The sequence below is a fragment of the Protopterus annectens genome, chromosome 11.part0 (genome assembly GCF_019279795.1).
Source record: "Protopterus annectens isolate FY-2018-M chromosome 11.part0, PAN1.0, whole genome shotgun sequence".
NCBI classification, from domain to species: Eukaryota; Metazoa; Chordata; order Ceratodontiformes; family Protopteridae; genus Protopterus; species Protopterus annectens.
Genome location: NC_056745.1, coordinates 636,379,365 through 636,406,952, shown reverse-complemented (window position 1 = coordinate 636,406,952; position 27,588 = coordinate 636,379,365). Strand labels below are relative to the sequence as shown.

At 42.0% G+C, this 27,588-nt stretch overlaps 1 protein-coding gene across 1 annotated transcript in view; it reads left to right on the top strand.

Annotated features, from left to right (window-relative positions):
* SMC1B (structural maintenance of chromosomes 1B) overlaps positions 1-27,588 on the top strand; it is a 3,759,116-nt gene that overhangs the window by 2,906,986 nt on the left and 824,542 nt on the right. The window contains exon 14 of the mRNA XM_044087233.1: positions 20,318-20,455. Coding sequence (XP_043943168.1) covers positions 20,318-20,455 — 138 coding nt within the window. The remainder of the gene's footprint in view (positions 1-20,317; positions 20,456-27,588) is intronic.

Genomic DNA, 27,588 nt, shown 5'->3' with positions numbered 1-27,588 from the left:
TGCATACTGTTCTTATGCAGAACATTATTCTTTCTGCATGGTTTCCTAAATAACTTAGTAATCAAGCTAAAGTCTGAATTTTTAATAGCACATCTAGAAAATCAACTTCTATCCCTGAGAAATTCATAGCGAATCTCAGTAACAAAGTCAGAGTTCAGAAATTCTAAATACTCTTTTAGAGAAAGCGTTTATAGTAGCGAATATGGCTCTAAAACTGGTTGTTAACTAAAGCCTGTATGGTTTCCCATTGTGCCATAACCATGTTTAGATTGATTTTGGAAAGCTAAACCATATTTTTTCAAATCCACAGGTTTCTAATAGATCTGAGGATTTTAATAATAGCTCTTGTCCTGACAAATTAGGGGTACCTGTTTTCTGTTCTTCTAATGTTAATAATGTTTGTGAAATCTTGAAGAAGAACTTGCAGATTCTGACAGTAGATGATAGGATTAAGAAAGTGGTGGTGCTGGGGGGTTGGGGGTGGCACCCAGGTTCTATTTTAAGAAAATGGAAATCTTTGAAATCTTTGAAATGCAGTTTTATGTAACAAAGGTAGCTATGCTTCACATGCTGCTTCAAAATATACAGGGACCTATAGTTGTAGGACTTGCAGTATATGTAAAAATATAGACCAGGAGAGAGTTTTTATTCACCCTGCTACCATGAAAGTATATACTTTTTCTTTTATGCTGATTGTATGAGTAAGAACCTAGTGTAATAAACTAAGTGCTAAGCCTTCCCGGTCTTTTATTTGGGCAAGACCAACCATTCCCTTCGTGAACATATATGTGAACACCTTTATGAAATTCATAAATTAGATAGGAATAGTGCACTAACTAAGCATACATCTTCTAAAGGTTCTGGTCGCACTTTTACTTTTTTATTGCTGCAGCTGATTTCAGAGATTATGGGAATGAGAGATCTTACTAATAAAACAGAGGCATTTGAAATGAGATGGATTATTAGGCTTCAAGCAGATAAGGGATGAGCTCTGAAAGAGACTACCTTTAAAACTGCATCTGAAGTCACATGACTTGTTCAAATAGCGTTGGCAGTTGCATTCTTTCAAGTTGTGCATTTAAGTAGTGTGTTTGTGCTATATTTTTATGGTCTGATGAAGCGCCCTTTGAGATGTGAAAGCGCTTACCTACTTGTACAATTAAAGTTTCATTTGTTTTTTTAAGCTGTGCTTTTGGATTTCATGTTTTTTACCATCAATAATTCTATGCACTTTTCTTGCCGTCTTACTTCTATAATTGTTAGTATTCTCTTTTTTTTACTAATAATGTATGCAGAATTTTTACTACTCTTCTACATAGAATTACTATTCCTAAACACTATTCAATGTCTATGTTTCATATTATTTCCCAGTCCCATATTTTTTGTGTCTTTAATATTTCTTCATGTGTCAGAATTTTTATATCCTCCAGAATAAATTAGGTATATCAATGTCACATTTGTTATACCATTCTAAAATTGCTATCCTTCTAGTAATATTTTTCATACTATTAACATTAACTAAAAGAATTTTTAAATTATTCCTTTCCCTGTTTCTTAGTTTAGGAGATGCCATCCTATACTAATTTCTTACAAGAAAAGTTTATCCATTTCCATTCTTTTCCATGATATTAGTGGCTTTAAATGTTCTTTTTCTGTCTTTAACTCTTCTACCAGTGGAATTATTTTTCCCTCTAACCATTTTGGAACTTATGCATTCTTCATCACTAACTTCTTATTCTGTTTCTTAATCATCTCCTTCATTATTTTTTTAGCAACTCACTTTTTTCTGAAGTTTTTATTTCTGTCTCATCATCAGTCCTTTCTTGATGTTTCTGGTATACTGTGATTTATACTGCTTTGCTCATTCTCTTTTTCATTACAATACATCAATAAATGTTGTTTTTTTACATTTATAACATTCAAGTTCAAACTTTTTTGCTTCATGTCATGTTATACCACATATATAACATTTCTTTTTGTCACAACTGTTAACTAAATGTCCTTCTTTTCCACAATATAATATAATAATAGCTCTTGTCCTGACAAATTAGGGGTCGATGAGCATTGACTGAAACAGTATTAAAACCTGTTTTCACCATTTTGCATTTAAAACTGTCTGCACTGAATAAAACTCGACACCATCCCCAACTCTGGAATCATAGATAAACTTACTAAGCTGGGCATTAATCCCTACGTACTTGATGGGTTGCCAACTGGCTTACTAACAGAACCCACACTGTAAAAGTAGCTGACTCCAAATCCAGCTCCAGACAAGTGACAAGTGGAGAACCTCAGGGTTCAGTCCTGGGATCGCTCTTGTTTGGCATCTACTTCTCTGAAGTACAGGCCAACACTAAGGAACTCTGGCTAACAAAGTTTGCAAATGACTGCAAACTGGGAGCCATTATTGAATCCCCAAATGATGTGGATATTCTATAAAAAGGGCCTTACAGAAACAGATGCTTAGTGCCAGAACCATGGGCTCAAGCTCAATGCCAAGAAATGTATAGTTATCCCCTTTGGGAAAAAACATGTACCCATGAATTACCACATAGGTGGCAGTACACTACATACAGAAAGTGTGATAAGAGACTTAGGGACACAGGTGGACAGTGGTCTCACCTTCGATAACCACATTTCCACAACAGTCAGGAAGTCCTTCCATGTGGCACATCTCGTCACTAAGGGCTTTTCATCCAGAAAAAAGGAGGTCATTGTCCCACTGTACTCATCCCTCATTAGACCCATTAGAGAATACACTGCCCTGTTTGGTATGTACCTCTGAAGACATCTGCAACAACTGGAAAGGCTGCTTAAATACCTCACCAAAAGAATCACAGCCTAAAGCAGATGCCCTATGCTGACCATCTAAAAAAACTCCACCTATACTCTGTCGCATATCAGATGATCTCTATTACCTCTAATAATGGTACACACATAGTCCCTGACTCTGCCACAAAACTGTTAGGTATTACAATTGACAATTACCTCACTTTTGATAACCACATTAATAACACTATCAAAACCGTAAATAGAAAGCTTGGCTCCTTATTTAGAATTAAAACCTTTCTATCTCCACAGGCTAAAATTACACTCGCTCAATCTCATCTTATTTCCACTCTTCTTTATGCCTCTCCCATATACACTAACTTAAAGAAAAAAAACCTTACTAAACTAGCAAATGCATACAATAGCATTGCTAGATTTGCTACTGGAAATCCATTTAGAACTCACCCTGTCATAATCTATTACAACTAAACTGGCTAGAATTGAAAAATACACTACTAGTCTCCCAACTTACCTTTATACACAGGTTATTTCACCAAACGGAAAATACCCCATACTTTCTGATCTCATATCCCCCTATTCTAATCTAAATTCACTGCGCTCTTCTAATAAACCTCTTGTGAAGCTAACTAAGTCCAATAACATTGCAGGCGATTCACTTTTTTCTAACACCATAGGTAAACACTGGAACTCACTACCTACCACTCTAAGTACTACGTCATCACCTTTCCTCTTTAAACAAAAACTCAAACAACACCTAAAAACACTCTGGCTATGCCCATGCATCAATCCTGACTAATCTTATGATTCTACTAATGAGCTTTATCTTCTCCTCCCCCTCCTACTCTCTCCCTTCTGAAGAACTAGCTCAAAATACCTTTGTTAATTAGTCTCTGTTTTAATTTAATTTAACAAAGCTAGATGGTTGCATTTTTTTAATTGCTTATATATATTTACTCTTTATGAATGTCCTTCTAAAGTATAACTCTCCTATTCCTTTACTGTAAATAGAAGTAATATGTCCTTTCTAGCATAAACTTTCTCCTATATTTTTTTGTTTGCACCTTAATTCTGTATGTATTTTTTTACTAACCATTTTTTGCTTTCTTTATTTGATGACTTGTTTGTACTAACCTTAATGTGGAGCTTTTCTCCCCGGGCCTTTGCTGAAAATGGAAATATATCCAGTTGGACTAGCCCGGTAAACAAATGTAAAATAAATAAATAAAAATAAAAAAAATCTCTGCTTAACATACAAGGCTATGTCAAACCCAGAGCTGTTGGGTATGCTACACTTAAAGAAATCCCAATCCCTCAGAGAGACATGCTCCAGGGATCTAAACCTTATCATCACAATGAACAAAACATGCTGGAGGGATAGGTTCCTGACCAAGACACTCCTCAGACTCTGGAATAGACTGCCCATACATGTCAAGCAGAGCGCCTCTTTGGCCCTGTTCAAAAAGAACCTTGATGATTGAATGGAAGATAGGAAATTCACCCTGGGAATCACGTCAGTCAGACAGGGGTCCAGGGAAATAAATACTGTGGGAAGAAATAGCCATAGAATTGTTATGGCTAGGCTTGTATAGGCCCTACGGCCGATAGCTTAGTACCAGCCTATGAACCTAGAAACTCTGTGAGCAAGAAAACAGATGACTTTGCTGACTTATGTAAGTAAACTTTGGATAAATTCTCGAGGCACTCCTAAAAATGGAGAACATCGATATCCGTGCAGTAACTGAGACCTGGTTCAAGGCTCCAGAGAGCACCCCTGCAATACCAGGCTACAACTCTTACCACACTTTTCGGCCACCAAACCAGCACCAAAACTCTAAAGGTGGAGGAGTGTTAATATTCACCAAGGATATTCACACCACCAGGCTAGTTGCCCAACACAATGCGTCTGAAATTCTCCAGGTGCAGCTAACACTAGGTAAGACTGCAATCCAAATTGTAGCTTGCTACAGATCCCCCACCATACCCAGAGATTCTCACTACACCTTTCTAAACATACTGGAAAATATTAAGATAGAACCAAACACCCTAATACTGGGTGATTTTAACCACCCTGCCATTAACTGGGAAAACTACTCATGTACCAACACCTTTGCCCAACGGTTCTTGGAATTCATAAATTCCAATGCCCTGGATCAACTAATCCATAGTCCCACCAGGGCCTCCAGTATCCTAGACCTAGTCATTACCAACATGGGAAATCGATGCTCCACACCTATGGTCACCTTCTCGTTAGTCAGGTCTGACCATAAGCTAATCACCCTTAACATCCACATCCCACCCCCACCCCCCAGTAAGGGCACCTCCATAAAAAACTTCTCCAAAGCCAGCTTCATGCTACTCAAGTCAGAAGTGACAAAATTCATGACACCCATGCAGATGGGAACTGAAAGTTCAACTGCTGAATCCTACACTAAGGCACTGTACGAGCACATCCACTCATGCATGAATAGTTCCATCCCAAATAGAACCAAGATGCTCTCATCCAAAAAAAGGAAGCCAGTCTGGTGGTCCCCTGCCATAAACAAACTTTACAACAAAAGGAAGAAACTGTTGCAGAAAAGAGGAAAATCCCAGGATGCAAAATACTCCCTTACTAGCCTCAGTAAGAAATTGAGATCTCTCATAAAATCCTCCAAAGCTAGTTACGAAAATAAAATTGGCAAAGATTCCAAAGACAACCACAAGGCATTCTATAACTATGTCAAGAATCTAAATGGCAATGCTCAGATCTGCTCTGAGCTAAAACAGAATGGCATTAAATATACTGATCCCAAGGATATTGCCAGTATTCTGGCAGATCGATTCAGTGCCAGCTTCATCCCCCTCTCACCCCCTAAATGGCCCATCTCAATACCAGAAGATTGCCAAATTCCAGTAATAACGGCCACACAGGTAAAAAACGCACTCTCCAAAGCTAAGAATACAGCATCCATGGGACCAGATGACATCCCCGGCTGTGTACTACAAGAACTACAATATGAACTGGCACCTCACCTAAGTGTCATGTTTAATCATAGCCTCACCTCAGGTTTCATGCCCACTGAGTGGCGCAGAGCTACAGTTATCCCACTCCACAAGGGGAGATCCACCTTGGATCCCGGAAACTACTGTCCCGTCAGTCTGACAAGTGTTATCTGCAAGGCTATGGAGCGTATTATCATGCAACTTATAAACAAAGACATTGGCAATCTTCAAACACTGGACCCCACCCAGTTTGGGTTCGTGAAGGGCCGGTCTTGTCTCCTGAACCTGATTGACTTCTTCGAATCAGTCTCCAGAGCCATGGACAAGGGTAAGGTGGTCCACACAGCCTATCTAGACCTTGCCAAGCCCTTTGACACCATCCCCCACTCTGGAATCATATATAAACTTACTAAGCTGGGCATTAATCCCTACGTCACCCAATGGGTTGCTAACTGGCTTACTGATAGAACCCACACTGTAAAGGTAGCCGACTCCAAATCCAGCTCTCGACAAGTGGAGTACCCCAGGGTTCAGTCCTGGGACCGCTCTTGTTTGGCATCTACTTCTCTGAAGTACAGGCCAACACTAAGGGACTCTGGCTAACAAAGTTTGCAGATGACTGCAAACTGGGAGCCATTTTTGAATCCTCAAATGATGTGGATACTCTACAAAAGGGCCTTACAGAAACAGATGCTTGGTGCCAGAGTTATGGGCTCAAGCTCAGTGCCAAGAAATGTATAGTTATCCCCTTTGGGAAAAAACATGTATCCGTGAATTACCATATAGGTGGCAGTACACTAAACACCAAAAGTGAGATAAGAGACTTAGGGACACAGGTGGACAGTGGTCTCACCTTCGATAACCACATCACCACAACAGTCAGGAAATCCTTCTATGTGGCACACCTCATCACTAAGGGCTTTTCATCCAGAAAAAAGGAGGTCATTGTCCCACTGTACTCATCCCTCATTAGACCCATTATAGAATACAACGCCCCGTTTGGTATGTACCTCTCAAAACATCTGCAACAACTGGAAAGGCCGCAGAAATACCTCATTAAAAGAATCACAGGCCTAAAGCAGATGCCGTACGCTGACCGCCTTAAAAAACTCCAGCTATACTCTGTCGCATATCATCTACTCAGAGGCGATCTCTGCTTAACATACAAAGCCATGTCAAACCCAGAGCTGTTGGACATGCTACACTTAAAGAAATCCCAATCCCTCAGAGCCACACACTCCAGATCTAAACCTTGTCATCACAATAAACAAAACATACTGGAGAGATAGGTTCCTGACCCAGAGCCTCCCCAGACTCTATAGATTGCCCATACATGTCAGAGTGCCTCTTTGGCCCTCTTCAAAAGGAACCTTGACGATTGGATGGAAGAAAGGAAATTCACCCCGGGGATCATGTCAGTCACCCTGCTAGACAGAGGTCCAGGGAAGTAAATAGTGTGGGAAGAAATAGCCAGGGAATTGTTATGGCTAGGCTTGTATAGGCCCTAGGGCTGATAGCCTAGTGCCAACCTATGAACCTATAAAGACAACAGGAGTTAGACAGCTGTGAGGTATCCGTTTCCACATGAAATCAGCAAATCCCACTAATGTGCAAGATAAATGTAGGTTCTTAGCCAAAACGTTGTAGAGTATCTTTATAGACCGCAGGTTTATATTTGAAGAATAAAATTTCTGTTTTCAGGAAGATCTGCTTTAGGGCTGCTTTTTGGATGTATCTCTTGAACATTTTAGTCAGGTTCCTTTAAACTTTTAACAGTCAGTTATTTCTGTACAATCCAGCACATGGTTTGTCATCAGCTAGATCTGTAATCTGAAGGTGCATAAGACTGTTCACTAAATGGGGACTGAAATCTGATGGTTCAGTCAGATTATTTGGACAATATGATGACTTTTCTGGGTGGCGGAAGTTGTCTCTTTTGATATGAATATTTAATTGACATGGGAGGGGAAAAGTGCAGATCTTATTTAGAGAGTGATACATTCCTTAGAGAGATTGCAATGAAAGTAGTACTGATCTTACAGGTGCAAAGTCAGGGTCAGCAACTTGTCTGCTATGTCACACACAAGCTGTTGATCTAGTGCTCAATAGAGGTCAGTCAGTGGGAAAAGAAAAGTGATGTACAATTGTCAGCACAACATCGTAGTAGTTGTCTTGATCATCTTAACGTTTTCTTGATCAATGTTGTCAGTGGCTTGCCTTCCCTAATTTGCACAGAGGAACCACGCTTCGGTTAAGGAGAGAAAAAAATAGGCATACTGTACTGACTTACTAATGTTATCATAACGGTAGTGATCTCTGCTGCTTCTGAGTGACTACTTTACTGTCTTCTTTCTGTGCCGTAATTGTGGACCTTGTTTTTATTGGCTGTGTTTCTAAGCTACAGTAGTATGGAACACTTAACTGCTATTAGTTTAAATGTCAAGGTAAAAAAGAAAAAAATGTTCTTCATTTGTGTACAGTGAATAAAGCAACTCATTACAGAGCTACTGTGTCTGTACATCTAGTTTGTAGTAGTAATAATTAATGTGAAAGAGCAAAGTTATTCTGTCTTATTTGCATTAGACGTTCATTTAGGCAATCAGGTAATGATGCACAAATAAGGTAATGTTAACAGGAAAATATCATTGTTTGGTATAATAGGTTTTAGCAGCTGGACTGTGCTTTAAGGTAATTGAAATTCTTTCTTTGACCAGTGATCCAGTTTGCTTGATATGGTGTTCCCATAAGGCAGAAAAAGACTTAAATTTAAACTGAAGCCCAAAAATAATGAAGTAGCATGTTGTGACCAATGCAAAACATTGAAAAATGATTATTACCCAATAATAATCACTGCTAAGTTTGTATGCTTAAATAGTTTTAATAAAGACCACAAGGCCTTCTATAGTTATGCAAAGAATCTCCATGGCAATTCCCAATATTTGCCCTGTGCTACTGCACAATGGTACCTCCTATACCAAGCCAACAGACATTGCCAATATACTGGCCGACAGATTCAGTTCCAGGTTTACCCCTCTCTCCCCAACCAAGGGACCAGTCACAATACCAGTAGATTGCCAGGCAACCAGTATTACTGCTGCACAGGTTAAAACAGCACTGTCCAAGGCCAAGCATACAGCTTCTATGGGACCTGATAATATCCCTGGCTGTGTTCTACATGAACTACAGAGTGAACTGGCAGCTCACCTGTGTGCCCTGTTCAATCACAGCCTCACCTCAGGCTTTGTCCCTACCGAATGGTGCATTGCTACAGTCATCCCTCTCCACAAAGGAGGAGCAACTACAGACCCTGGGAACTATCGCCCCATTAGCCTGACGAGTCCGGTATACAAATCTATGGAACGCATCATCATGGACCTAATAAACAAGGATATAGGGAATCTCCAAACTCTGGATCCCACAATTTGGTTTTGGGAAGGATAGATCATGCCTGCTCAACTTGGAAAACTTCTTTGAGTCAGTCACCAGAGCTGTGGATGAAGGCAAGGTGGTTCATACAGCCTACCTTGATCTGGCCAAGGCCTTTGATACCATTCCCCACTCAGGAATCATAGAAAAACTCACTAAGCTAAGCATCAACCCCTATATCACTAGGTAGGTTGCAAACAGGCTCACAGGTAGAACCCACAGTGTGAAAGTAGCTGACTCCAAGTCAGATTGCTGACCTGTCACGAATGGAGTCCCACAGGGTTTGGTCCCAGGTCCAATCCTGTTTGGTATCTACTTCTCTGAAGTCCAGGCCAACACGAAGGGACTCTGTCTGACAAAGTTTGCAGACAATTGCATTGGGAGCTATTATTAACTCCCCGAATGATGTTGACAGCCTACAGAAGGGCCTTACTGAGACCAACAACTGGTGTCAGAACCATGGCCTTAAGCTCAATGCCACAAAAAGTGTCTTCATCTCCTTTTGGAAAAACCCGGTTCCCATGAATTACCACATCAGTGGTAGTCCACTGAACACAGAAGGCATTATAAGAGATCTAGAAATACAGGTTGATAGCAACCTCTCTTTTGACCACCACATTGCCACTGTGGTCAGAAAGTCCTTCTATGTGGCACATCTCATCACGAAGGGTTTTGCATCCAGGAATAAAGAGGTCATTGTCTCCCTCTACTCTTCCCTCATTAGACCAGTCATTGAGTATAATGCCCCATTTGGCATGTACCTCACTTAACATCTGCAACAACTGGAGAGGCCACAAAAGTTCCTCACAAGGAGGATCCTAGGCCTTAAACATTTGTCCTATATGCACAGACTAAAAAAAACTCCAACTATTCTCTGTCTCATATCGCCTACTTAGAGGTGATCTCTGCTTGACTTGCAAAGCCATGTCTGACCCAGCTCTTTTAGAAATGCTGCATCTAAAGAAATCCCAATACCTCGGCACTACACGCTCTAGAAACCTCAACCTCATTACCACAATCAACAGAACATGCTGGAGGGACAGATTCATAACCCAGAGACTGCCCATGCTATGGAATAGACTTTCCCGTACATGTCAAGCAGAGCACCTCACTGGCCCTCTTCAAGAGAAATCTTGATGAGTGGATGGGAAATAGAAAATTCACCCCAGGGATCACTCCAGTGTCTTTACTCGACAGAGACACTGGGAGCTAAGGTCGGGTGGCACGATGCCAGGGTAATCCTATGAGCTAGGCTTGCAAAGGCTCCAGGGCCATTAGCCTAGTACACACCTAAAAACCTATAGCTTGCCTTGCTGTCATCAGTGGACTTGGTTTCCGTGAAGAAAACATTTGAGTTATTAACACAGAATATATACAGTTGTTTGCAGGTTTTTAAATCCAGTAGACATATGAGATGAGAATACTATTTATTTGAACTTTTACCACAAGCAGTCATCTAAAGTCAGACTAATATATGAATATAATCTGACTTTCAGAAAAATAATTAAAGATTTTATATAGCTGAAGTAAGCATTTATTTGAAAACTCAGCAGTCCTGTAAACATCTCTTTTTAAACAAGTGGATGGGTACTGATATTTTTGATGCAGTGTTTAATGAAAAAGCAACATGCAGAGTTTTTACTGGCAAGCTGTAATTTCTGTGCATTAGAATCATAACTCTCAACCTCTTAGTTCAAGAATTCTGGACAAAGCCAACAGTAATGGAGGGTCGAAGTGCCACAGGTAGAGACATGTTTAAATAGTGCCCTCATAAATTTGAAAGTTGCTAGAAAAATAAGATTAGTGTTAAAAGTTGCTAGAAAAACAAGATTAGTGTTAACATACATTTTCTGATTGGTATAAAGTCTGAAACTCAAATGTCTGTCACTATTTAGTGACTTCAGTCCTGAATGATTTGACAAAAAAAACAAAGATTTTATGAGGACTAGAACAATAATATGAGGGAAAAATCTGGACACTTGAGAGGATTGCTTACAATTAATGTGTGTGTGGGGGGGGGGCTGTGTTTTGCACATTGGTTCATTGGTTCATTAGCATGTACTAGGCAATGGTTACTAGCATCTTTTTAAGACTAGCCATGCATCTCAAATCTCTGACAAGCTCTGGTACCCTTGATAAGTGTAAGCAAGGGCTTGGGAAATGAAATATTTACAAGCCGAGGCCTACAAGATGAGTCATTTACAGACTGCCTGTATCCATTAGAGACATAGGTGCCAAACCACGGGTGAATTTCCTGTTCCCCATCCAGCATTCCAAGTTACACTTTAACTGGGTTAGGGAGGAATTCCACTTCACATGTATGGGGAAGCCTGTTCCATAAAAGGGGTAGTCTCTGGGATACATACTTGTCTCTCCAGCAGGTCCTTTTCATATCACAGGCAAGGTTTACATTTTTTGAATGAGGAATTGTGGTGCTGTTTGTTCTGCAGATATCAAGAGGTGCATCAGGATGGATACAATAATGCCTTGTATGCCAGGCATAGCCTTCCCCTCAACAGCTTGCAGAAGACAAAATACAAGGATAGTGTTTTGAGGCAGTCTGCATAGGGCTTGTTACTTATTTCCTGCATTTTTTTAGTGAGGAACCTCTGTGAATATTCCAGTTGTTGGATGTGCCTGGTTACGTACATACCAAAACGAGCATTGTACTGAATTATTGGTCTGATGAATACTGAATATAGTGGGACAATGACCTCCTTTGACCAAGATGTCATAACTTTGTTTATATGGTGCACAACATAAAATGATTTCCTCACTGCTGTATACTTGTGATATTCAAAACCTAGATTACTGTGTATGTGTGTCCCTGACTACTGGTTCAGCTCTGGGGTATATTGTCAATATGATGGTTACCAGGGGTGGATGGCTTCCTAATGGATATTATTATGCATTTCTTGGCATTTAGTATCAGTCTATGGCTCTGACACAAGTTATTTGTCTGTGATAGTCCTTCTTGGACACTATTAGTGTGAGTGGAGGACTCTATGCCTGCTCTTAGTTCACAGTCATCTGCAAGTTTGGTCAGTCAGAGGCCCTTGACATTATCCGTGACTTCAGAGAAGTAAATACCAAATAGAGGGATCCCCAGACCAATCTCTGAGGGACTTTGCTTGTGCCTGGCGCCTTTGTTGAGATGGGCTCCCCAATTCTAACTTCCTGGCTCCTGTCTGTGAGTCAGCTGGCTATCCACCAAGTGACATAAGGGTTTTTATCTAATGTCTTTAATTTTTCAACAATACCCAAGTAGGGTATTCTTTCGCATGCCTTAGCCTTGTCAAGATAGGCAGTGTAAACCATTTTACCCTCATCCATTGCTTTGCTGACTGTCCACTGGGTTGAATAGGCATGACCTGCCCTTGATGAAACCAAATTGGGTTGGGTCTTGTGTCTGGAGGTTTCTTATATCATTATTTTTCATTTCCATGATAATTCTTTCCATGGTTTTGCATATTAGACTAGTGAGACTTAAGGGTCTGTAGTTTCCAGGGTCTGCAGATGGCCCAGCTTTGTGCAGAAATGGTGATTGTTGCTCTTCTCCATTTGTGAGACATAAAACCTATTTGGAGGCTGCAGTTAAATAGTGATTCCAGTGGGTCTGATAGGTAGTGTTTCATGCTATTTAGCGGGCATCCTTGGATATTGTTTAGGCCCATCAATGCAGTGATGTTATGTGATCCTATCTCGCCTACATTCTATACTGATGGGCTCGGAGCCGATCCCTCGGCTCCGACTCGGCACGCTATGCTATAGAGCGAAGCCTCTTATTGGCTGAGCTATTTCTTATCCCAGGATGCGCCACCACTAATCCCCCAGATCTCGTTTGCCGCTTACAAGCTAGGACGTGGTCTCAACTTGGCTGAGCTAAGTACTGTTTTCTTCAAAGTTTCCTGTCAGGAATTTTGCTATTTTTACCCCAAAAGCTGTTTTAACAGCTATTGTTGTTGTACGAGTGTGTTTGATAACTTTTCTTGAGAGAAATTGTGTTTTGGTTTAAGGGAAGGTTTCCCATTTAAGTTAGAGGGGCCTTCCCCTATTCTTTATCTACCGTTTTTTTTCTGGAGGTCAAGTACCTGCTTAAGTTAGAGGGTCTTGACCCTCCTTTTCTGTAATTTTTGTCCTGAGTGATATTGTATATTGTTCTGACTTTGTGTACTTAACTTGTTAAAAAAAAAAAAAAAAAACTTGGTTTAAGTTTTCTTTGTGGTAAAATCTCTCACTGTACAGCTACTTTCACTTGTTTTTTCTAGTAACCTGTTAAGTCAGCATGTCTAAGGAACATAGACCCTCTGGGTTTAAAAAGTGCGCGAGGTGTGGTTACAAAATGTCGATAACTGACGACCACTCCTCGTGCGTATATTGTTTAGGCGCCAAGCACCTACAGGAGTCCTGTAGCGTGTGTCACGCCTTTTCTGCTAGAGTCCTCCAAGAGAGGAAGAATAAATTAATATTAAAAGGGCTGATTAAACCCTCCTTCGAGGAGGCCTTATCTTCCTCTTCCTCTCCTACCAAGAAGAAAAAAGCGTCGGCTCCGACCAGTCTGTCAGAACCGACTGCCAAGAAACCTAGGCAGGCTTCTCCATCGGCTCCACGGACTTCGGAGCCGAGGGCGGAACGGTCTGCCTCGATGCCTCCAGTCTCGACCCCTCTGGTTTCGGAGCCGAGGACTGGGGCATCGAGAGGCGGGTCACCTTCATCGGCTCCACTGATTCTGGAGCCGATGAGGGTTGCCGGCTCAGACTCTTCCCCTTCGGCGCCGAAGCCCTCATCGGCACCGAGGGAAATTGTTTTGAGGTCTCCCTCGGAGCCGATAGTAGTCGAATCCATTTGGAGCTGGTCCCCTAGTCCTATGGAGCCGATGGAGAAGTCGGTTCGGACCCGATCGGTGTCATCTAGATCCTCCAAGATGTCTGATTCGGACATCGACAGGGTGCTCCTAAGACTTTTCCAGTCTCCGGTGTTCCAAAAGTTAGTTTCGGCTCCAGCGCCGATGGTCCACCCTGTTGTTATGGTTCCTCCTCCAACAGCCTCGGCACCGTTGGAGCCGGTGCTGGTGGAGCCGATGGAGGTTTTCGGGTCGGGCCCGACCCTTACTCCAACCCCGGCTCTCGAGTCGGAGTTCAGTACGTGGACCTCCTCTGTCGGCCCCGGGGGGGATGCTTCGGGATTGATGCTTTCGGTCCCAAGCCTTCCTCTCGGTGCGTCGGCTGCGGGGGTACCGTCTACCGTTGTGGCCACGGAGGTGGGACCTTCCCAGGATTCTGGTGGTCCCGCCTTCAGGGCCATGAGGAGTGCGTTAGCCAAATGTTCTTTGGCTACCTCCACGGTCTCCCCAGCACCTTCCCTGCATACGGAGACTGGGTCTTTGGCAGTTCCCCTGTCCTTAGGCAGCGGAGCCCCGGGGCCTGAGGTTACCCCCACTGGGGGTTCCCCCCCCTCCTGGAGGTCCCTCTGAAGCTTCTTCGGAGGAACCCCCCAGGAAAAGATTGTGCAAGAGGAAGCACGTTGACTCCCCCGATGAGTCTCTCACATCAGACCCTGATCTTGATGATGCAGAGGGGTCCCCTAAGTCGTCCTCAGATGATGTCTCCTTTGCAGACATCCTGGAAGCCCTTAAACAATGAGGCGGCTGGCAATCCAAACCCCCTTCTGCTGACGAGTCGGTGTTCCTTAAGGCCTTCGGGGCTCAGCCCTCCGCCTCCTGGGTGTCTCCGCCCTTCGACGAGCTCCTAGATTTGATCTGTCGAAGGGCGTGGGAACACCCAGACTCTGTGGAACCGGTGCCTGCTCGTCCAAATAAGTTCCTGTCAGCACCCCCAGATAAGGAGTTCTTGACGAAAGGTGTGGCTGTAGATGCCTTGGTGGTGGCATCTGCTACCCAGCAAGATGTAGCAGAGGCTTCGACGTCCGTCCATCCTCCTAATAAGGAGTCCAGGAGCATGGATCGGTACGGTAAGCGCACCCTATGTTCAGTGGCCTTTACTTTAAGGTCCCTGAACTATCTAACGCACTTTACCAGATTTCAGAGGGATCTGATTAAGGAACTTTCAGATACCCTCTTGGGTAACCTGCCTGAGCAGCTGGCCCAGACAGTTGGCTCTCAGCTGGCTACATTGTCATCCATATCAAACTCGTCCATGAGGCTCATTTCTTATGCGGCCGAAGGGGCGAGTAGAGCGGCGGGTACAGGCATTGCTCTACGGAATCAAGCCTGGCTCTGCCTGTGTCATTTTGCGGAGGCCTTTAAGTCTTCCTTTGCCGACGCCCCCTTTGATGTGTCCTCTTTGTTTGGACCCAAGGTAAAGGACACATTGACCCGCTGCGAGCAAGAAGGTAAGACTTTGACTGCCGTAGGGGCACGATTTTCCACTCCCTTTCGGCCTTACCCCAAGGCTAAAAGAGGAGGGAAAATGTGGTTCCGTAGTTCTCAGAAGTCTTACCCCTCACAGCAGGACGATCCCTCTTCTAGAGGCAGAGGAGGGGGAAATTCTTATGGAAGACGCCGTCCCAGAGGCGGCAGAGGCCCCCGCAACACTGGAGACCGCGAGTCCTTTCGTGGCTCTTCAGCCTTTCACAGTCCCTGAGGGATTGCCCGACTGTGCAGCTCCGGAGCCAGTCGGGGGTCGTTTTTCGAGGCACCTAAAAGCCTGGGAAGGTATCACTCGGGACCGATGGGTGCTTCGAATTGTCGCCGGAGGTTACGCTATCCCTTTTTCTCACTCCCCACCTCAGTCCAAAAAAATCCTGGACCCGCCACCCAGTCAACGGGAAATTGCAGCCTCAGAAGTTTCAAAGCTGCTGCAAAAAGGAGTCATCCAACCGGTCCCTGAAGACCAGATCGGATTAGGGACTTACTCAAGATTCTTTTTGGTGCCAAAAAAGACCGGGGGCTTGAGGCCCATTTTGGATCTCAGCATTCTAAACCGTTCAGTCAAAAAGTCCAAGTTCCGAATGGTCACCCTACAATCCATTCTCCCACTGCTGGAGAAAGGTGTTTGGATGTGCTCCATAGATCTCATATCATGATACATCAAGCGTCCAGGAGACATCTGCGCTTCAGCCTAGGAGACAGTCATTTTCAGTTCCGCGCGCTGCCCTTTGGTCTCACCACAGCCCCCAGGGTGTTCACCAAATGTTTGGCGGTCGTGACTGCTCACCTGAGAAGTCTAGGATTCCAGGTGTTTCTGTATCTAGACGACTGGCTCCTAACTGCCGCCTCCAAGCATCTACTATTCCGGAGCCTACAAGCCACTATATCACTGGGCACTTCCCTTGGAATCACCTTCAATTGGCCAAAGTCTGTGTTGCTGCCATCTCAACGCATAAGATTCATCGGAGCAGAGATAGACTCAAACCGAATGCGAGTCTATCTACCTACAGAAAGGATACAAACCATACAGGCTCAAGTTGGTGCCTTACTTCCCAGATCCAAAGCCCCAGCCAGAATGGTCCTGCAGCTATTGGGATCTATGTCCGCCACGGTTCTTCTAGTTCCCCTAGCAAGGTTACAGATGAGAATTCTCCAGTGGCTTCTTTCAACTCAGTGGTCCTTTCAGGATCTCCGTCTCAGTCACCTCATATGGATCACGGAAACCTGCAAACGGGACCTTCGCTGGTGGCTGGTGCCCTCCAATCTGGATCAGGGACGACCCTTTGTTCCGCCTCCTCCTGTGGCCACTTTGACTACGGACGCCTCCCAGATGGGGGGGGGGGCATTCCCCGGGCAGGTCAGTCCAAGGCAAATGGCATTCGGAAGAGACCCTACTTCATATCAACATCTTGGAAATGAGGGCGGTGCTTCTGTCCCTACAAGCCCTTCACGTTTACCTCCCTCAGGGCGTAATTGCCGTTCACTCCGACAACATGTCAGTTGTCTGGTACCTAAACAAACAGGGAGGGACCAGATCCTACCCTCTTTGCAGAGAGGCCATGAGAGTTTGGGAATGGGCAGTGTCGACCAAATGTTTTCTAGTGGCGACTCATATCCCTGGCAAGTCCAATGTGATAGCCGACAGACTGAGCAGAACTATCCTCTCTCCACACGAGTGGTCTCTGAACATTACCGTTGCAAATCAGATTTTCAACAAATGGGGAATTCCTTGTTGTGACCTCTTCGCAACCCCGCTGAATGCGAAGTGCAAAAAGTTCTTCTCCCTCACCCCGGCTCAGGGGGAGCGCCCTATGGACGCACTAGCCCATCCGTGGCCCCCCGGCTTGCATTATGCTTTTCCCCCAGTTCCCCTCCTTCCCAGAGTGATCCAAAAGGCGTCTCACTTGGGGAGCAAAATGATCTTAGTTGCTCCTTACTGGCCTCGTCAGGTATGGTTTCCCTATCTTCGGAAATATGCACTGGAAGATCCATGGTTGCTGGATCAGATCCCAGACCTATTGGTTCATCAGTCGGGACTACTCCACCAGTCCCTACACACCTTAAAATTGATGGCTTGGCTCCTCCTCTTCCGACTATAGTCAGGAATCATACCTTAGACCTGGAAGTTGTACACATCTTATCTTCGGCCCACAAGTCTGCTACTAAGAAATTGTATTCTAGCAAATGGAAGAGATTCGCTATTTGGGCTCAACTCCGAGGCCTGGATCCCATCACTATTCCCGTATCAGAAGTCCTGAAATTTCTAATTCTCCTTTTCAATCAAGGCTCTTCAGTCTCTACCATCAAGGTTCAATTGGCAGCTATTTCCAATTTTCACGAGTCTATAAACCCACCTTTAATGAGCAACAGATTGTGTAAGACCTTCATGAAAGGTGCTGCGCTTTTACGACATCCAATTTCTCATCCTGCTCCTCCATGGGATCTTGATGTGGTGTTATGTGCCTTAACTTCTCTCGCCTTCGAACCGGCAGCAACATGTGATTTAAAATTTCTATCGTGGAAAACTGCCTTTCTTGTTGCGATTTCTTCTGCCAGAAGGGTTTCAGAGCTTCAAGCTTTGTCTGTAAAACCTCTGTACTTGGTTTTTCATAAAGATAGAGTATCTCTCAGGCCAAATCCATCCTTTGTCCCTAAGGTTTGTTCCAGTTTTTGCCTACAACAGTCATTAGAACTTCCAGTCTTCTTTCCGAAGTATTCAAACAAAGCGGAATACATATTCCACACATTAGATGTCCACAGGCAATTACGTTTTTATTTAGATAGGACCAAACAAACAAGGAAAACAGATCAATTGTTGGTATCCTTTTCCGATAATAAATTGGGCAAAGCCGTCACAAAGGTCACTATTGCCAAATGGATCAGGGACTGTATTACTCAAGCTTATTCTTCTTCTAATAAAGAGCTTACAACCTCTGTCAAAGCTCATTCTACAAGAGCTATGGCTACTTCAATAGCATTCCATTCTAAGCTTGCCTTTAGTGACATTTGTGCTGCGGCTACCTGGTCCTCCCCGCACACTTTTATTTCTCACTACAAATTGGATGTGGCATCTAGAGGACGAGCTTCATTTGGTTCCACAGTGCTCAGGAGTGTTTTCCAGTGAGCCACCCAGGATTTAGGTGCTAGGGACGCTGTCCTATCAGTATAGAATGTAGGCGAGATAGGATCACATAACATCTTTTAGTTATGTACTTACCATAACTTTAGATGTTTGGGATCCATCTCGCCTACATTCCCAATAACCCACCCTCCTTCCCCCTTCCTTGGAGATCAGAGGATATCAGAAGGTCCGAATCCTGTTGTTTCATCTTGAAACATCTGGCAATGTTATATAAACAAGTTGTGTATGTGTGCATGAATGCGGACAAACAAGATCTGGGGGATTAGTGGTGGTGCATCCTGGGATAAGAAATAGCTCAGCCAATAAGAGGCTTCACTCTATAGCATAGCGTGCCGAGTCGGAGCCGAGGGATCGGCTCCGAGCCCATCAGTATAGAATGTAGGTGAGATGGATCCCAAACATCTAAAGTTATGGTAAGTACATAACTAAACGTTTTTGGCCTTAGAGAGAGCATTGAAGACCTGTTTCTTAGTGATAGTAGGGGTAGTTGTACATGACAGCTGACCCTGTATTAATTTTACTGCAATAAATAAGTGCTACTTTGGCAAGTATTGTTTCAGGGAAGTGGTATAATTTTGATTGACAGGTCATACCAAAGATACGTTTTGTATGTTTACAAATATTGTTTATTGTTGTGCAGTGTTTTGTGGAGAAACAATGTACAAAATATAGTTCTGATTGATAAGCATTCTCTGCATGTAGACAGAGAAGAAGCTGTGTTGTGTAAAATAGAATAATTGCAGTCTGCAGATTCACCTAGCATCTGATGGCGTTATTAATTCTAATGTGCTAAAGAGGTGCCATGGTTCTGACTTATCTGAGTTGTACTATGCATCTTAAAATTAATAAACAGGGGAGGCGGGTTGTACAAATGTTTTTCTGTCAGCAGCGGAATTCCTACAGATGACAAATCAGTGCTGGGCAAATATAGAATTAATATAGCTTACTGATGATATTGTATAGATGATGTATTTAATACCCATACGGAAAGGAGATGGATTTCACAAAGGGGAACCCGAAATGTTTGACTTTGTACTTTATATTCACAGGTGAGGCAACATACATATTTTAAAGTGGTTGTAGGAATACCACATTCCACATTGTGGTGCTAAATATGAAAAAAAGATGGGCCAGAGATTATTACCAGGGAAGAAAATGGTGCCATGTTTCTTTTCACTTTTATTCTGCACAACAGATTTCTGTACTAATGTTAATTCTGAAATTTTCTTATCAGCAATGCATCGTTTTGAAGATTTATTCATCTGCATACTTGTTTGCTTTGTTGATTCCTGATTTTCTCATGGGTTTGATTTTGATGGGGCCTTCCCATAAAAGCATCTTTGTGTATTAGCAGTAAGTTGCATTTCTGCATGTGTATAAATCAGCACAAAACGATAAATTACCAGTGCAATTTTTTAATTCCTTGTATGGTTATCTGAATCATAATCTTCCTTGAGCCATATGTATGTGCAAAAAAAAAAGCATGTTTGCCAGAATTAACTGTGGAAATAAATAGCAACGAGGCTTTAGTAGAAAATGCTCTACTTTAAAATTATAGCTGATTTTCTTTTATCATTAATTTTTTCTAGGACTTAATGAAAATTAAACGGAAGGAAAGTGATTTAAAGCATTTGCAAGTTCAGATACAGGGAATCCAAACTCGACTGAGATATTCTCAGACAGAATTGGACCTGATCAAAAAGAAGCAGCTTATGAACTGGTACAAGGTAACATAACATGCATGATATACTTGTGAAAGTTTTCATCATTATAAAATAGTACAAACTTTTTAATCAGTTGTATATAACTCTTTGTGGTATGTTCCTATGTTTTATTGAACATGTTATCTGTGGTTTACTATAGCAATAACCCACGCCTGGGTGTGGGTAATGCTGGATTTACCCACGGTTGGCGTGGTTTGGTCCCGAGGGCGAAGCCCGAGGGACCAAACAAAGCCAACCGTGGGTAAATACAGCATTACCCACACCCAGAAGTGGTTATTGTATTATACATGACATTATTTAAGAAAAGAAACTATTACTTTTCTTAAATAATGGCATAGTATAATGCCTGTTTGCTGCCCTTCCGCAGATGTCTGGCATCCGCGGCAGTTCTGATGTACTGCGCGCCTGCGCAGTACATCAGAGTTGTATAAAGCAACGGAGAAAACAAGATCTCCGTTGCTTTTTATAGTTCGCTATGTTAAATGGGTTTAACATAGCGAGACAGCTTTAAAATAAGCAACGGAGATGTCCGTTGCTTATTTTAAAACGGTCTCGCTATGTTAAACTCATTTAACATAGCGAAACACTAAAAAAAGCAACGGAGATCTTGCTTTCCCCGTTGCTTTTTTTTAAAACCTGTCTCGCTATGTTAAATGGGTTTAGCATAGCGAGACAGCTTTAAAATAAGCAACAGAGATTTCCGTTGCTTATTTTAAAGCTGTCTCACTATGTTAAACCCATTTAACATAGCGAGACAGTGTTTTAAAAAGAGAGTTATACTAATGGAAAAAAGTCTGGGCGACCGGACCTTTTTCCATTAGTATAACTCGATTTACAATGGGCACACTGGCCAATCAGCGTGCACGTTTTGGAATAATAATGGGGGGGTCATGGTATAATAGAACTGTTGACTTTGTTCTTATTTTTTTTTAATTTACTGTTTTAATATTTTATCTTACTTAAGCCAGTTTCCACAATTCAAACAGAAGGACTGGTTGCCACAAGTTTTTTCCAAACTGTGTCACCCTAGCTTTTCACAAAGTTCCTCCCTTAATTCCCACAATGCAATCACGTCCATCTTTTGCCTATATCTCATTTAATGATTCAGTTTTCAGATGTAGATCTTCTAATTCAAGCATTTAGTTGGCAACAAGTCCATTTGTCTTATTTACTAGTTAAGAACAAGGTCATACTGAGTTTTCAATACATTTAGGTACTTGTCTTGTTATTTTTATAAATATTTTCAGTCAAATCTGTACATTTTACTCCTCCTTTTGTCATGTTAAAGCCAATCTACTTTAACCTTGTTTTTTTCTTACCTTTTATAACAGGACTTTGCTTACAGCCATAACTGTGATATGTGTTCTGTGCAGTTTGTCTTGTTTTCGTGATACAAAATATAAAATTAATTCAGCACTTCAGTACTCAATTTGATAAGTGTAATTTGGTAATTTGGGGTTGATTATATGGTGTGTGTGAATCTAGTGCTTCTCTGTGTTGCTTGTCAATTTTCCAGTATTTGGTTAAAACAAAACTTACGTGCTTACTATAATGCTAGAGCTGTGTTATCTGTTTATTTCCTTCCTCAACGGATGAGTCTTGGATCTGACTTCATTCACTTTTTCTGGACTCAAGATCCGTAGCTGAGGTTGCTCCCCTTAACCATAATCCCTTCCTGTCCCCAACATTACTTCTGATCGGGTTTGCCTTTATTTCTTGAAAAAAACAATGCATTACATTTAAATATGTGTTCTTGTAGACAAGGTGGAGGTAGACTGTCTTACAGAATTAGAGAAAATCTGCACTGGAGCTAAGAGTGTGAAATACTGTACCAGTGGAAGCCCATACAGTCACACCAGAAGCCAAAGGAAAACATTTTTCATGAGATAGAAGGGGAAGGAGAGAAGGAAGGTGAGGAAGGATCGAAAAAGACAACACAGATCTATCGTTATGGTAAGTGCATAACTTTGTAGCTGATGTTGTCCTTTTTTGTCCATTCCTCAGCGCCATGGGTGATCTCATGGAAAGATGTTCCAGAGAATGGCAGAACTGAAAGCCACTCTGTCCCTAAAAAGCAAACCCAGTTTGTAATGGGAAATGAAGGTATGAACATTAGACCATGTAGCTTCAGCACAAGTATCATCAGTTGAGGGCATAGAAAAGAAGGCTGAAGAACTGGAAACAAATCTTGCTGAGTGTGCTTTTGGTGGTTTTGTTGATGCAAAACCTCTTTGGTTGTATACATGGGAAAAACAGCCAGTTACCATCTTGTTAAGGTAAGCTTTGAAATGGCTTGACTCCTTTTTGCTGTAGAAAATGATACCGAATGGTCTGACTTAATGAAGAGTGTGGTGCAATGAAGGTAGAAACTTAATTGTCTGTGCACATCCAGTAAATGAAGCGTGTATTCTGCTTTATTCAAAAAGTTTGGAAAGAAGACTGATAGATTAATACTCTGATTGTGTGGGCTATGTAACTTTTTTAGGCAAAAATGAGGGCTAGTGCATAAAGAAACCCTGTCCTTGTAGAAGATAATATATCGAGGTTAACAAGACAGGGCCTGGTGCTCTGACATACTTCTTGTTGAAGTAAATGCTACTCGGAAAAGGGTTTTCCAAGTCAGAAGTTTTAAATCCACTTTAGCAGCAGGTTCAAAAGAGGCTTGGATTAAGGCTTGTAGCTACACCAGTCATATCCTAAGGGGGAACAGAATCATTGAGTGGAGATCTGAGAAGAAAGGTACCTCTCAGGAAAGCTTCACATAACTTGAGTGAGACTAAAGAAGTGAATATGAAAATAAGAGGTCATCTCTAGGTGAACCTTGACAGTTGAATAACTTGCTCCATTATGGAAAATGGAAGCAAGAAAATGTAATACTGCTTGCTGATATAGGGGTGAAAAGGGATCTAAATTTTTCTGAGAAGCCCAAATAGTGAACCTTTTCAACTTTCCCAGTGGACAGTTTCTGAGAAGAAATAAGAATATGGACTAATTGGGAGGAAAGCCTGAACTGGCTAGCCATATTTGGAAATGGAAAAACCATGTGGGTATCTTTAAGGCTCAAAGATTCATATGTGGCATTCCAGACAGATGAGAGAGGAGATTTGGATTGGGATCCTGCACCCAAGATGTGTGGGGGGCGAGGATGCACCAAATGAGGTCAGAGAAAGGGAAACCACACCCATGGAGACCAGAAATGGGCAATGAGGATGACCTTGATTTTACATAGTAATGCTTTCTGCAGAAATTTCAGAATTGGGGGAATGGTGGGAAGGTGTATAGGAGATCAGAGTCCCAATCTTGAATTTGTGCTTTTCTCAGGGATTCACCCTGTGGGGTGGGGTTCAGAGCAAAGCACCTGCTGCAGTTGGCATTGGTAGGAGAAGAAAAAAGATTTCAGCATGGTTAGTTCTTTTGACAAAAGATTTGTGAAGCCATTGTTGGATTGAGAGATCACTCAATTGGCACCAAAGCTTCAGCTCCAAGATCCATCCGACTGCAATGAAAATGGAGCTGGGTGGGTCAGAGGCAGTGCAGTAGTCAAAGATGACCACAACTTCAGATTTGATATGGACAACCCAGAAGAACTCGGATCCAGCTTCCCTAAAGCTGGAGGTCAGATCAAGGTAGGGGTAACCATAGCCAAGAGAGAGGGTCCAAAGTATATGGGTCTGACGAGGTCCGGACATTGACCATTGGGTTATTCCATCCATATCAACTTCTGTCAAGCTTCTGGAAGACTTACTGGATCTCAGTAAAGATGAGATGGAGGGTAACCTCAAAGTCCTCTGTAAAAAGTGCTCTCCTGAAGAAAGGGATAACCACAGCCTATAAGAGATTGGATCCAAGGAAAACCTCAGCTAAGATAAAGGAGGGGTTTTTAGGCAGTACTGAGATTGAATCCGAGGCATTTGTAGGATACGAAAGCTTAGAAATCTTGGTAGCCGGAGCTGAGTGTAAAACTGACAAAGGAGAACACTTCCTCACTTCTTGGCCTTTCTGTTGGGCCTATTGCTGTTGTCCCCTTGTATTTATCTGAGGATCGAACAGTCCTCCTCCAAATGAGCTTCCCCCAAATTGTACATGCACTTTAGGTGTGAATTAGAATTTGGCAGTTTGTGGCTACAAGTTACACATTTCTTAAAATCAGTAGGTTTATGCGACATGCAACAAGATTACACAGAGAAAATGGGTGTGTATAAAAAAAGGCAAAAAATAACAATGCTATCAACAACTACTAGATACTTCTAGGGGAAAAAAAGGAACTATATTGAAGGTGTGAAGGAGGCTTAGAGTAAAGTTATATATAGATAGATACGATAGATATCGGTGAGGAACTTCAGTTGAAAAAAGACCTGTACTAATAAAATGAAAATTGTAACAACAGAAAAAACACCAAATACTTTACAATTAAAGTATTAGAAGAAGCACTTAGCTGAAGTAAAGCATGAGCCAAGAATTATGTCTTTACTCTATGAGCAGCAGAGATCTGAGGTAATGTTGGGCCAGGGGGGGATTATGAGTAGGGGAGGAGCCTGAGCTATGGCTCCTTAGTCTGTAAAAAGTAGCCAAAGTCAGATAGAAGACCTGTCTGTTGAAAAATGGGCAGAAAAGACAACATCAGATCTCTATATGTTTTTGATTGTTAATATGGACAAGATCTTGGGGTTCATAAAGGGCAGTAATTGTGGATGTAAGATTCCTTCCAGGACACGTGTGTGTGTTGTGTGCCTGGGGAAGGATCATAACAAAAACAATTGTGAGATTTGCAAAAACTTTGAACCTAATCCACTGCAAGAGCAGAAAAAAAAAAACTCATATTAAAAGGTCTTCATTCCAAAGACAGAAAACGACAAGAAAGGGAGTAATGGAGAAAAAAATGAAAAAAAAAAGCAGGAAGAATCAAAGACTTAGTAGTAGTCCCCCTTTTCCCTTAAGTACTTAGAGTAGAGCTACTTCCATCAACTCCTATTCAGCCTCCCATAGCCACTTATATTGCAGGTATTTAAAGTCTCACCGCTCATCGGCATTGTCTGTGTGATCAGTGACATCATTTAGGAACACCTCAGTGATGGAGTGGGACCAGACATTGAAGGTCGTGGTCAAGTCTAAAATTTTGTTAGATGTTTTCTCTTCCCCCTCCATGTCTAGGCAGAGAGAAGAACCTGGCCCTTCCACATCCCATGATCCTTCCCCAGGCCTAGTGCTGGCACCAGAAGTTTTGAAGCTGTGTATTACCTGTATCTTCCAGTTTTCTTTTGATGGTCTTACCTTGATTAGTGCTGAACACCATGGTTCTGGCTTAAGACCCACTAGATGATATAGATTCGACACTGATGGCTTGCTTTCAGGAACTGATCTTCTCAGAGCTGTTCTCGGTATCATCATTTGTATTTAACCTAGCAATACTGAAACCATACCTGCCACAGGGGATTTTTTTGATATTGAGTATTATCAGAGCCACAGACTCTATGCTGATTGTCCAGGGATTAACGTCAGTCATGGTCCTGACGGCCTTGAACTTCTGCATTCAAGTTTAACAAATAAGACAGCTCTTCTACATTGATGGTTACAGGAATGCACTCTCCACTTTGGTTCCACTACATGATTCCTCTCATCTTGGAGCCTTGGTGCCATCTTTTGTATCCCTATCAGAGCTGGCTTTGAAAGGACATTGCAGATCCTGACCATTGAGAGAAGTCTTTTCTTTGTAGCACTTGGACAAATCCGCCCTAAGTGTTCCTAGGAAGAGGAGGTGCAAAGGAGGCAATTAGACTCTTCATCAGAATCCCCCACCCCATTTGGAGAGAGCTTACAACTGATGTATCAGAGGGGATCTTTGCTCCCATATCCCCCTCCCCTAATGAGGAAATCTAACAAGAAGTCTGTTTCACTTCCATTCTGGATGCAGTCAAGTGCCAACTATCTCTACAAGTAGATGTATAACTGGTCATCAGTCAGTGATGTAATATCAAATGACTGTACAATACCATTTTCAGAAACACCCCAGCTAACCTCTCTCCCCCTCCCTCCCTGCAAGATGTTTTTCTTTGTCAAAAAGAGGCAGCCAGTTTAGAAGTACATAGCCTCCCAGAAAAAAAGAGCCATCTAAGAGGTCCTACAAGATCTAAACCAACTATACTACAAGTAGTGAAAATAGTAAAAGAGATAAAACAACTGGAATTTAGATCTCTAGAAAACGGTAAGAGCAAACTACATAGGGAGAAATTAGGCGAAGTCTGAAAGGCATCAATACTTAAATGAGCTATGTAATGTTTGAGTGAGAAAGATTGGGTAGATTATAAGTGATGTATAATGTTTACAACTGGGATTGTCTCAGTAAAATTTGTGATGTAAAAATGCTTACAATTAGGATTTTATCTGTGTAAGATTGTTTTCATTTATATAAATGTAGGATTGCCTATGTAGTAAGTGATGGTTTAATAAAAAAACAGGAATAGAATAATTTATGTAATATTGCTTGGGTTATATGATATATATATAGCAATATATGTGAAGTATCATATTTGATTAATATAATTTGATTAATTTTATATGAATGTAAATTCAATAAAGGTGTTTGAAAAATAAAAAGACCAGAAAATATTTAGGATTTATTCCAAATTACTTTTAATTCCCAAAAAGTCAAAAGACCTTTGACCTACTCTAGGTCTCAATGGCCTAAATCATTATGTAAGGAAAAGAAGTTATGGATGGTCACGTTGAAGTTGATCCTTTCCTTTTATAAGAGGGAGACTGGATGTAGACCTCCAGAAGTCCTAAATACCTGCACATAAAAATGGCTAAGGCTTGCAGGGACTTTCTACACTTCCTGTTATAAGCCAGTTGTTATAAATTCAAGACCCTGCCATTTGTTAATTCCTAAAAAGGCAAAGAACCTTAGGTTTGTTCTAGATCTCCGTGGTCTAAATCATTGTATAAGAAAGCCAAGTTCTGGATGGTCACACTGCAATCGATCCTTCCTTGTCTATAAAAGGACAGTGAATGTGCTCTGCAGACCTCCAGAACACCTAGCTGCACATAAAAATAACCAATGCTTCTAGGAATTTTCTGCACTTCCTGTTAGGAGCCACTTGTTATCAGTTTTGGGCCCTGCCATTCATTTTCAACACATT